A 13,194-nucleotide genomic window follows, 5' to 3' on the forward strand; every position below is an offset into this window, starting at 1 on the left:
AGATTTTAGCTTAGCTAATACACATATTATCATAGTTTCAGCTGGGATGGAATTGTTTTCTTCAGAGTATCTGGTAGGATGCTATGCTTTGCTTTTAGGAGAAAAACAATATTGATAACACACTTTACAGTTTACAGTTGCTGCTAAGCAGTGTTACACAGGCCTAAGGCCATTCTCTGTGAAGGGTACAAGGACCTGGGAGAGAAGAGAATTAGGACAGCTGACTTAAACTGGCCAAAGGAATATTCCACACCATATGATGTCATGCAGAAGGTGTTCTGTAAGCAGTGGGAGTTCATCTGGCTCTCTACTCCTGCTCAAAGAGCTAGCTAGGCATTAGTTGGTGGGTGGCAATTGCTTGTGCATCTCTTGTTATATAAATTCATATATATGTGCATATATATATATATATATATATATATATACACATACACACACACACACACACACATATATATTCATATTATTCTTCTCCTTTTCTCTGTATTAGAAAATAGTTTTATATCAACCCACAAGCTCTAATTTGGGGTTTTTTTTTCCCCAATTCTCAGCCTGACCCTACAAGGAAGAGGGGTGGAGTGCATGAACAACTAGCGTGGTGCTTAGCTACCTGCTAGGTTAAACCACAACACGTGTATAAAGAAAAGATAATACAAAAGAACAAGTCATTCAAGATAGAATTGCTCTCCTTTGACAATTTTCAACCTTTGACTTCAGCATAAAATTCTCAGAAATACACATAAACCTGATCAAACATTATTCAATTATTATTCACATTCCATGTCTTTGTAGAAAACCATGCTGTATCTTTTATGAAGTCAGAAACAGAAATGAGTGTCAATTTAGCTATTCAACTGATTCATACAGTCAAGCCCTTTTACTATTCCAGAGTGATGTTTGATCACAGATTCAATTTTAGAAACAGATTTTTTTTTTCCACTTTCATGTCAATCAGAATGAATTTACTGTTCTTAATTAGGTTTTCCTGGACACTCATTGCTAAACTATCTGAAAGATGCACTATGAAATTTTAGTAATTGTCTTCATATGAAATGCAAAATAAACCTTTGATGAATCATGCAGTTTGACTGAACAACACTCTTTCCAGGACTGAAGAACTGCTCACAGAAAGAATGTGTGGTAATGGCAGAACTGACAGGGAGAGAAAGCAAGAAGAAAACACCTGACCTTTGCCTACATTACATATGATTAACTAAGGTCCAGGTTCCTGACTATTGTTCAGAAGGCCTCTCGCTGTCCCATTTCTAACTTCCTCTTAGAATATCAGGAAATACTGTGATGGAAAATTGTTCATCAGCCAGTCTTTGAAGTTTATTGTGAAAAAGAAAGTACTGTATTTAATTTTTGAAACTGAATATTTTCACTTCAGTTTCAAAGTCCAGTTATTTACTTTCCGTTACCTTAGGATTTAATTTAGCATTTAGTGTTTCTAAAACGATACTGTTTACAATAAGAGCACATGAATATATGTTTGGAGAGAGTGAAATATCTGATAACACCCATTGTTTAAAATTATGTAGGAGAAACAAAAAATCTTCCCAAAGAAAAGGAGAAGGACTTTGCATACCCCTGAACTCTGAAATTCACTTTTTTTCCCCACTTAGCAGCTAAAGCACTGAGGACACAATGCATCATGGAATTTTTGTTTGAGAATTGTAAACATATATGACCTTTCAAAGTTAATGATCAATAGAGCCTGTGTAAGAATGCATGGAAGAAAAAAAAAAAGCTTATAGAATACAAAAAAGCATTTTGTATACACCAGGGTGATTGATTAAAAAAGATAATAGTAACAAAAATAATTTTAGAAGTAGCGTGGTTTGTTGGAAAGTTGTCTGGACTATACTCTCCTCCAAGAAAAATGAGATAGACATCCCACAAAGCAGAAAAAGAAAATGCACCTGAGCCTTCTGTATAATTGGAGATTGTCATACCTTAAACTATGACCTAAGAAGAAATAACGAGAGAAGATGAGCAGTCTAGATGCCAAATCTTTTATGTCATGAAGACATTATGTGGGCTTTTAACAGAATCACTGAAATGATCATTTCCACTGAGAAGTGTCAGATATACACAAAAAGCAAATTTTATCAGTCAATGAAAAGTACTTTGTTGCTTGTTATACCTCCTGAGTGATGCAGGACAACAAAAAACTCTTAATTAGCAGAATTTAGAAGAATCTTTCAATGCAACTTTATGGGAACTGAGCTTTTAAGGAGGAATAAAATAATGACACAAATGGCACTTAAGCGACTCTCTTCATTAAATTAAAGACTCTCAAATAAAGATTATTCTGTTAGCAAGTATTCAGATGGTAGATGGCTAAATGGCAAGGTTACTACACTGAAGAAAGAGAAGCTTTAAATTACTAAAGGGTTTTTTTTACTTTCAAACTTCAAAGGGAAGTCTGAAGCCTCCAAGGACACTTGGATTTGCATGCTATATTCGTAAAAACTAAATGTCAGTATAAATAACAGGTTCTTCCGAAAGCAGGCTTGCTTCTCCAGAGTTAGTGGCAGACTGAATACTCCAAATTAGTAAACTACAACCTAAGAGAAAAGTCTTCACAGACAGTAAAGAATGAAACTGCATTTCCAGCAGATATCACCAATGTTTCTATATTTTCTGATTTTGCAAGTGCTTCAAAATATTAAAATGTATTACTTCACATGCAGAATAAATTAAATTTATCATTTATCCTTTATTCTTGGCAGTATTCACGACATCCATATGAAACTAACACACAGATTTATCTGTCAACTACTGCAATTCTGCAGTGTATATCCTTTAATGCAATATAAATGGCATACTTTGGGGTGGATTATATAACACAGAGCTTTCAAAAGATGAGCCAGGTTGATTATGTTATCTTTAATATTTATGCCACCAGATCTGCAAATCTTTTAGCCTGAAATAAATATTAAGAAATACTCTGAATCACAACCTTAACTTTTCTGCATCTCCTTTCCATTAGACGTATAGGAATGTGAAAGCATCTAAAGACCAGAAACTGTCTGCACTGTTTCAAATACATCATATTTTGTTCCAAACTTAGGTATTTCCCACTAGATAAGTAACAAATTTACAAATTGTTGAAGAAAATTTTCAACAACACTGAGACTGTTAGACATATTTTAAAGGAAAGACATTTAAATACATAGATTTAAATACATTTAAATGCATACATTCTAATACTGCACAGCAGTAAATCATTAGGAAACTGACCTTCATATCTTCCCATACTGAAATAACAATTTGATCGACTCTCAGAAAGATGTAAAACGAATTTTTCAATTAATTCTGCCAAAACTGGAAAAAGAAGAAAAACATTAAAATGTTAAAGGTGATGAATGAAATCAAGATCTACATTGCCTAACAAAATGACAGTATGTAACTAGAGCTATTTGAATTTCTAAATGTTTATTCATGTTTTTGGGGGAACAATTCAAAGCATACAACCTGCTCTGACATTCCCAACACCATTCCTAACTGAAATTAAATTTGAATAGGCTTACCAAGAATATATTCTGTGTAAGCCAATAGAAATTTTCACATTATCTTTAAATCCTTGAAGGATGATTACAGAATTTATTCCATGGTTTCAATATAAAATGAAAATTAACTATTATTAAACTATAGTGCATTATCTCTTTTATTTTTTTTCTGTGAGTGTACATAAAAAAGAAAAAAAAAGCCACCACAAAATGATTCTGACAAAAGTGAAGGATGTTTTAAGAGCCGGTTCTAGTAAACAACATAAAACCAACTATGTCATCACAAGACAAAAAACTACACACCTAAATTTAAGTGACAGGAGTATTTCCTTTTGGAACTTCTGCACTTTAAGATGATTGTGACAGCCTTATTCAGTTCATGCCATGGAACTTGGAGTCCATAGATAAACAAGTTGTTGAAACTGATCACTACGTAAGAAATTGTATCTCCCACCTTAATGGATGTTACTTAGGATATTAGTTACATCTCTCAGTACAAGATCATTAAAAAAAAAAAATTGTGATTCCGCAGTTCTGCAAGTTTGAGGCTCCTTCAAGTGAACACACTTACTACTTCACAGATTTAACAAAAGGATACAAGGAAGCCTTTATACATATTCCATGGAGGATACTGATACTGAAATGGGACACATTAATAACTCAACACATAGCAATGATGAACATTTTTGGATGAGTAAATGTTGCTCCAAACTAGCTGCTGTTGCATAAGCCCAGTTTAAAGACTAGTGATATCAATTCTTTCTTGCAGGAACACAAAGCAAGGAAACATGATTGGAGAGTAACAAGAGTTGCTGCTGGTAGGATTTTTTTTTTTTTTTTTTTTTTTTTAAATGTCTGAACATTCCAATCTCCCTGGCATCACCTCAAGATAATAGCACTAAATCTTCAGCCCCTACTCATTCATTCCTGACAAAACATTGTGCATTCCCAGGATGTTTTTCTATTTTAAAACCGGAAAATTTCAATAAACCATTTCAGTGGGAATCTGTACAAACTACCATAGCAGCATCAACACAGTGTAAATAGCTATGGTGTAGACAGCAATGGAGAGAAGCAGAAGTATCTTGAACTAGCCTTGCTGACAGGAATCCTAACAAAGAAGGAGTCTGCAGTGCAAGCTATTTTCATGTATGACAAGGAGGAGAAAGGCAGAGCTTCTACTCATTGCTTGTTATGCCAGAAAAAAGATGAAGAAAACAACTTTCAAGACCATAATCAACTTTTCTTCCAGCTATTTTAAACAAAGTGACATTACATTATTATTTTTATATTAATTACCCAACATTTACAAATCCATTTCCATTTACAATGAATGAATTCATAAAAAGTTTCTAAAAGGCTTAGTTTTGCTATTATCATGCTGAGAGGTCCCTTCATAGAAAAAATAATATCCACTACAACAGCTAAACACAGATTCACAGTTAGAGACAGCCAGCTCTAACAGTAACAAAGCTAATTTTCTAACGCAAAGGACTAGCAAATCAAAACAAAAAGTATTAAACACGTAATTTATATTCTTATGCATTCTTATGAGCAGAACTATTTTAATTACAGCTTTAATAAATCACATAGGGATAGAAAAAAAAAAACTGCAGAAGAGCAACAGTTTACTCACTTTGTGAGAATATAAAGCCTTACAACTTCATTAATACACTTAGTGAAATGTCGTCCACAAACAGCATAAAAAATATTGCATAAATAAAACAAGAAAAAAGCCCACAAAAAACCAAACTTCTAACCAGATACATGTTCACTGTATGACTACTAATATTGTGATAACTGAAATATACCATCCTACAATAACAAACAGGAGCTATGTTAAAGGACTAAAATATTGCTTAATTCGGAAAATATAAATCAAGTTAGTACATTGTATTTTTTTTCCCCTTTTCTGTTGGAAGGCATCCACACGCTTGACCTACCAGTCAAATATTTCAGTTCAGTGCTTGACTTAATAGAAGTGACAGCTCAACAACTGCTAAGCAATTTTTTGAAACTCGAGCACAAAATTGATTTCAACCATTTGGCAATATTCATTTGCATGCCTATCAGGATCTTGGAAAAGCTTTTAATCAAGTTTCAGAGAGGAATAGACACATTAGAGTTTATCAGCGCAAATTCGGTTAATACATAAATAGAAGGTTTTCACAGGACATCGTCTCTTCCAAGAGAATGTTCATGTGAAATGACAAGGAGTTACTGTAATTCTTATCCTTTAATGCTATATCATTTAGCTGCTAAGTAAACATACTCCAGAAATCTTTAAAAAGATGGAAACTGGCTCAGTGATCTTCAATTTATTGGAAAAATAGCCAAACAAAATCTAGAAATGTTCACTGTACAGCAGAGTGAGTACTGTTGTAATAGCCCACATTCTGATGCAGAGATTATGTTCGGATACACAGAGTATCATGGCCTAACAACTTACTGGTAATGTTTATCTTCTTACATTATCATAGTTTGACAGTAAAAACACTGAAGTTTTTAAAAGACTGACAATTATCTCAAGTAAATTTAAGCTGGTTATTCAAAATAAACACAATTTTAATTTATGAGTACTTAAAAATACACAAAATTAAATAGAAGAGCTTTTAAATCAACCAGATTATTACAGCATGCTCATAAAAAAGCTGTATTCCTGCAGGATGCTTTTTTTTTTTTCCTTAAAGAACGGATGTACAAAAGGAAAGTAACGCTATTTTTTTCTAAACAGCAAAAGAACACTGATTTAAAAAATGCTATGTCTCAAACTGTTTTCCTAGGTACCAACCAGGAGAGGTTATCTAATACTGCTCTGAGGAATTTAAGCCAGAAACATAAAAACAACAGCAAAAAATACTAGAATTTTTTCATTTTTCCTCTAAATAACTGGTGTTATTTTAACATATTCCATACAAAATCACAGATGCTTCTAACAATAGTCCTTGGACCGTTGACTTATTTAAAAGTTAGGATCCAAAATTTTCAATACCATCAAGCATAATTCAGTTAAACAAATCAATGATAAACATAGTTAGCAAGCAGCTCCATTCCTAATAGAGTCCTGGGAGGACTTCTATGAATTCCCAAGACAACAGGAGAGACTTCAGTTAGTGTACACAGAAATGACAAGGCACAATCAGCATTTTGTTTGAAAAGACAATAGAAATTCTGACAGTAATTCCATTACACAGATGAACCGGTAACTTTTTTATTAAGAGGAAAACAATTTCTTCAAATCCTACAGTTATTGTATGATGTTGGATTGGAAGGTGGTCCAAACTGTTTTAAGGAACAGAAGAGAGAAGCTCTCATCTGCAATTACTCTTCCTGTGTGATGCGGAAGACCTGCTGTTTCCCTCATTCTGAAATAAACTCCCTTGAAAAATCAAGTAAGAACGTAATAAGGTAAAAAGTCCATTTTTTTTGTATTATTCTAAAATCCTCTGCTGCGAATGAAATATTGTTTTGAAATTGGTTATACTCAAAATAAGAGCAGACCTCAGAAAGAATCTACATCTAATTGAATGATCTTTGAGGTAAGATACTTGGTCCACACTTTAAAAAATTAAATTAAGCTAAAAGAACCTAGATTTTTTTATTTTTTTTTTTGGTAAAGTTAAACAGGCTCCTCTGAGTATCAACTCAGAAGTGAAGTCAAATGCAGTTTGCCTGATTTGGAGATCATATTCTAGAAAATTCTCTTTCACATACTTCAAAAGAGAACATATGGGAAATTACTCTGCAGTTACTCAGGCCTTCTTTGGAGGTATCAAATGAAGGTTGAAATCTAAAACTTTTTCTATCCAAAAACTAATAGTATGATAGTAAAGACTCTAAAAACAGTATTTCAATGTCTTTGAATCCAGAAGGCCTCTGAGTTGTTGAAAAACACCTGAAAGACAACACAATCGTTGCTCTACAGACATCACTAAATTGGGAAGAGCTGCTGACTCCCTCAAGGGCAGAGAGACCTTGCAGAAAGATCTTTAAAAACTAGAGGGCTGGGCAATCACCAGTCATGTGAACTTCAACAAGCTTCAGCTTGTGGACAGGGTAACCTGAGTGATGAGAGGCTAGAGAGTAGCCCCATGGAAAGGGATCTGGGCATTTGGGTTGATGGCAAGTTGAAAATGAGTCAGCAGTGTGCTTTGGCAGCCAGGAAGGCCAACCATATCACAGGGTGTATGAGGCCCAGCACTGCTGGTGGCCGAGTGAAGGGATTGTCCCATCCTGCTCTGGACTGGTGTGGCCTCATCTCAAGCACTGTGTGCAGTTTGTGGGCAAGATGATACAAGAAGGACATAAAATTGTAAGAAACTGTACAAAAGGAGTATGAAGTTGGTGAAAGGTGGGAGAGCAAGACATATGCCTTGCAGAAGTCCATGCCAGGCTTAACAATTCTGTGGATACTTTCTTGCTCACTTTTACTTACATCTATATTGGAAACAGTTAACCCTACTGTTCTGGTTAAGAAATCTTAATGATTCTCTTTAATTTATAATTCTAGCTTATGGTACCTCCAACAAAGTTGCAGAAAACAACTTACACAGGTTTTGATGTATAGACTACTACAAAGCACAAAGTGAATTCTCATTCCTCCTTGTAAATCAGCTATTTAAAATGTATGCTCTGTTTGCCTTTTTTTTTTTTTTAAATAAAAAGTATGTTTTCTCAACAAAGAATTCCTTTTAGATACAGAAATAGTATACAATATAGTATACAATGAAATAGTTTTCTTAATTATGACAAAATTGAGTACTTGTTTAGAAAATATAACTCAATGAAACTTTAAAGAATAGCTGCATGCTAAAGGCCTTCTGTTTGCTTGCTTTGTTAAACTCAGTAAGTCATACTCACTCGGTCCACTGATGGTATCCGGTCTGGTTTTCATGATTTTGCAGAATTGCCTTCTGCAAATTTCAGCCCACTCAGATTGTCCACCTGGACTTTGTAAGATTGACATCAGTTTGTCAAGAACTTTATCTAGAAGAAATAAAACTAGTGTTATTCTGCAATGATTAAATTGGCTTTCTTTTTTTCCTTTTTTTTTTTTTTTTAAACTTAGTTATTATTGTTATTAGATACAGAGCACCACAGAGACAAAGTAGATCCATATCAAATATCAGAAAAGTTGAATACAGCTATTTTCTGTTTCGTTTTGTTGTTGTTGTTGTTGTTGTTTTTTTTTTTTGATAGAAGTCACATGTTACAAAGAAAAGAATAAGAATCCCTTACTGTATGACAAATAGGAGGAGCAGCTAGTCTCTGAAGCTAACTACATTCTATTTTACACACAACAGAATAACTGATTTTGTTACTGCTGTGGTACATGCTGTATCTGCACTAAATTTATTACACCTTTGTTCAAAAATTTAAAGAATTGGAAATTTATTTTAAAGAGATAAGATTGATATTTCCACATAATTTCATCTCTGAAATCAAAATTTCATCACAGAATCTAAAATAATAAAGACATGCAAAGAACATCCACCAAACATCAATGGATTAAAAATAAAAGTGAGGTGGTAGCATTATTTTGTTGAAAGCTAGATGAAGCATTCCACATAGCAAGGCAACAGTGTTCCACAGAAAATTTCTTCTTTTTCCAGTCAGCAGCTTTTTTTCAAACACTTACTCTGTGGATAGATATAAAGGTATATACATGTATGCCTTCAGATTGTGAGGCATATCTATGAAGTAAATTTTGTGAAAATGCACTGGATCCCAAATGGTATGAAAATTCTTCTAATAGCTGTGCTAATAATCCCCAATGCTTCCCAACTTCAGCAGAAGGAGTCAAAACTGGGGAAGAAGACTTCTCTGAACATTTATGTTTGATGTCACTAAAATATGACCCAATAGCTGCCTTGTGAATTTGATATTAATATTTAGAAAAAATGTAGAATTTCACACTCAGTTCTCTGAAGAATCTAATCTTATACACCTAACACATTCCACAGCCACAGGCTCTTCACTGGTGCTGTCAAGATGTAAGAATAATTTGGGCATTTTCTAACTTCAGAGTGCTTTACCTGAGCACTGTATTAAAGTACAGTCTTTTGGTACATACAAGACACAAAAATAGCAGATAACTTTTTATTACATTTTTTATAAAACAAATCTGTGCTACAGTTCGCAGAAAAATCTTTAAGAACCCTCTTTATTACAAAGAATTTCAAAGATTGCTCCTCACTGTTACTCTTATCTTGTTATTAAAGCCATATTCTGGTTTTCTTTACAATACAGAAACACATATTCCAAATTAATATTGCCCACTGGTGCAGTGACAAAAGGATAGAAAGCATGCAATCTTTTCTCTTGGCTAGAAGTTATTTTTTTTCCTCTATTTTCAACCAAGTTAGAGGAAATTACATATACTCTATCATTTTTCTGGAATCAAACATCCCCTGGTCTAGGCTGTAAGTTTCACAACTAGCCAAGTCCAAACAGAAGTATGAGAACAGAACAATCACAGTGACAAGAGGAGAACCACCTTGTATCAGACATAGAAATGCTACGCTGGCTTTTGACAAAACGATGTCTGTACTTAAAAGTCTGAATATATATCTTTTTAAATCAATTATCTTCTGCACCTAAAATTTCTATTTTTGAATTCAGACTGAATGCCAAATATTCGGAAAACTATGTGGATACACGATGAAGCAGCACACTGAACAGTGCATACAAAGTAATGATTAAAAGAATGCATTCATATGCTTTGACTAATAGTTTGTTTCTTTCCAAATCCAAGATTTGTTTACAAATGTAAATATTATAGAAAGGACTGACTCATCTACTCATTCTTTTATTTCTTCTTTCCTTTGAAGGCAGAGCAAATTTCAATTTATAAGGGTAATTATATGTAAGAGAAAACAGATTTCTAGCATAAAATACTGGCCATAAAAAAATGGAAGCAATCAATAAGCGCATCTCTCCTCAATCTACTTGATTCCCAGAGTAACAGAGTGCTATAGGTTCTCTTGTCAACTTGAGATAAAAAAAAAGTTTTTATAATAATAAAAGGTAAATGCATATGAACTCACTCCAACTATGAGCAATCCCTGTTCTGTGGGATCATGCATTATCACTTTGAAAAGATCACAGTCTGGGCTATTCTCCTCTGCTCTGTTTCTATGTCTTGGACAAAACAGAACTAAACGCCACCAACCACTGTAGAATTGATTTCTGTCTTAAAAGGTGACTTCTTATTAAAGACTCAAAAAGCGTTTGAGCCAATCTACTGCTCTTTACAAATCCTTTCATTACTTTCATATGTGCATAGCGTTTCAGTATTCAGTTTTCAAACACAACTTAATTGTTTCTACAACAGAAATACTACTTCAAATGATCTTATTATTTTAAGCTGATTAAAGTATTTTCAAAAGATTTACTAAAATGCATATAGAGTAAGCTGGTCTAAAGCCCTTAATGATATATAATCAGTAAATTGTTTTCCTCTTACTAAGTTTATTAAAACAACATATACTATTTCAAAAAAGCTGATTATAGCAATTTAATTATTAACATTACTACCTCTTCCAAATTAACTAACATGAAATTTCTTTTTTTATCCTCAACTAAATTCTCAGTTAATATCTTTCCAAATAACGTTCACTGATGCTTCAAACAGTTTATGTGAATATGAAAAATTAATGCAAAGAAGGACTGACTCCTAGAGTATCATCAATAGGATTTTTAGTTATTTTTCTCTCCTTTTCCACCGTTTCTGTAACAGATTAAGGTTAAAGAAAATCTCAGAACTGCAGAACAACACTCTTCTACAAGTTACACAAGTTTTCACTTCCTGAAGGACTGCAGTAATTTAGTTTGGATCAGAAACTACAAGTTGAGACTTAAGCAATCAAGTCATCGAACAGACCAAGATAAAATTTTGATTCCACTAATGGAAATAAAACTACACAAAAATGCCTCAATGATTTCAAGAAAGTAGGCTTTCAAGACCACGACATAACCATCTCTGCTGCTTCCTCCTGGCTTCTTAATTTGACCCATATTTTTCTTTGCAGTTTGTCTCCATATGATAGGTAAGACCTTCCTTTTCAGATGACAGCGAGCTATTAAATAGGTTTGACAATAACAAGAAATCATTGAGAGAAGCGTATGCAATTTAATTCATATCCTGAAGCTCATGTTTTTCCTTACACGCAGTTGGTTATATTTTCGCATACCATCCATTTGTTTGTGCTTGCACTAGTAGCTTTGTGCAGCTTTGTCAAAAAATAAACTTATTTACCAGTTCACGAAGCTATTGAACCGACAGTATACTGCTGCACATGAAATCTGAACCACCACACTATAACTTTCCGTAAGATCATACTGATTATGTTCCCTATAAGAAGTTGCTTATTAATTCTTGACATTCTTCTTCAGCTAGCTTATGTGCCTAAAGCAGGTAAAGAAAATTCATAAGTGCTTTAGAAATCCTAAGAAATGTCACAATCCCTTTCTTAATTAATTGTAGGCATGACAAAACTGTTTTTCTGAGACAAAGCATCTCAAAAAGATGAAAAAAGAAGCTTGTAAGAAGGACAAGCCACAAAAGTGCAGGCAATGAAGATGCTTGTGTTACCTTAGAAAGGATAACAGGAAAGGATAACAGGCAAGCTATTAAAGCTGTTTTTTGACAGAGGACAGTGCAGGGAAAGAGAAAGAAAAAGTCTGCTGAAAAGAAAACTGATTAAAAAAACAGAAACACTGCAGCATGTTTCTACTCAAGCCAGAGTATAAAGCAGTGGCAGAATTCAGAAAACAATAGCTGGGATAGAATAACAAAAGACTTTAGGAATATAATTACAGAAGATCTTTGGTAGCAATTCTGGACTGTAGCTCAGGAAGAGAGAAGACAATGAATGGTGAAAAATACTAAGCAGTGACTGTGCCACTGCAGGAAAATTACAGACACTACTCTCCAGTCACTCTTATCACCAACTCTCTCAAGTGCAGAACTAGAAGAGAAGATAAACAGATCTGTGCTAACAGAAGCGTGACTTTTACAGTATAATACAGTTCTAAAATGTTTAACTTTTAATAACCTACAGCAGTTAATGTTACAAGTAAAAAATCCATTATTTTTAATAGTTGTATTCTGAATAACGAATAACTACACTACTCTACTACTTATATGAAGCCAGGAGTTGGACACATGATCCTTGTGGGTCCCTTCCAACTTGGAATATTCTGTAATTCTATTATTTCAGTATATATTCACACATCACACCTCAAACAATTTGTAGCTCTGCTCTAGGATCCCTCCAATGTATCTATTTTCCGAAGACTGCAGTACCCACAACTCACTAGCTTAAACTGACAGTTACCTTCTGTCTTGCATTACTGAAGTAAAGATAAAGAAGTTTTCTTTATTTCATAACAGTATGGTCTTTTCTCTTGTCAGAGAAATGAATTAGAGTCTATTCTTTATAAATTTTGTCAACTCTTTTATTTTTCCAGATATTTATAAATACATGTTGTAGACTACTGTTAATGTAGAATTTCTGCCTCTTCTGAAAATCAACATCTGCTGAGGAAATTTAAAAATAAGTTCTAATAATTACATTTCAAGGATATAATGAACATGAACAAATATAAAGAAAGATTTATTTACTGTAACTCATTCAGCATGTTCTTCTGCATTGTCTATGCAAATTAAAATTTTTAA

The 13,194-nt window shown here is 33.6% G+C and overlaps 1 protein-coding gene across 6 annotated transcripts in view; it reads right to left on the reverse strand.

The window, feature by feature from the left end:
* The window catches only part of TBC1D32 (TBC1 domain family member 32), a 79,586-nt gene that overhangs the window by 17,080 nt on the left and 49,312 nt on the right, over positions 1-13,194 (reverse strand). For 5 of the 6 annotated variants that reach the window (XR_007374985.1, XM_048935684.1, XM_048935680.1 and 2 more), the window contains 2 exons: positions 8,376-8,501; positions 3,247-3,330 (listed from right to left, as the gene is read on the reverse strand). Coding sequence is in view for 5 of the 6 variants with exons in the window: in XM_048935684.1 (XP_048791641.1) it covers positions 3,247-3,330; positions 8,376-8,501 (210 nt within the window). In the remaining variant the exon portion in view is untranslated. The remainder of the gene's footprint in view (positions 1-3,246; positions 3,331-8,375; positions 8,502-13,194) is intronic. The other variant, XM_048935683.1, reaches the window with a different exon arrangement.

Source organism: Lagopus muta, chromosome 2 (assembly GCF_023343835.1).
Source record: "Lagopus muta isolate bLagMut1 chromosome 2, bLagMut1 primary, whole genome shotgun sequence".
NCBI classification, from domain to species: Eukaryota; Metazoa; Chordata; class Aves; order Galliformes; family Phasianidae; genus Lagopus; species Lagopus muta.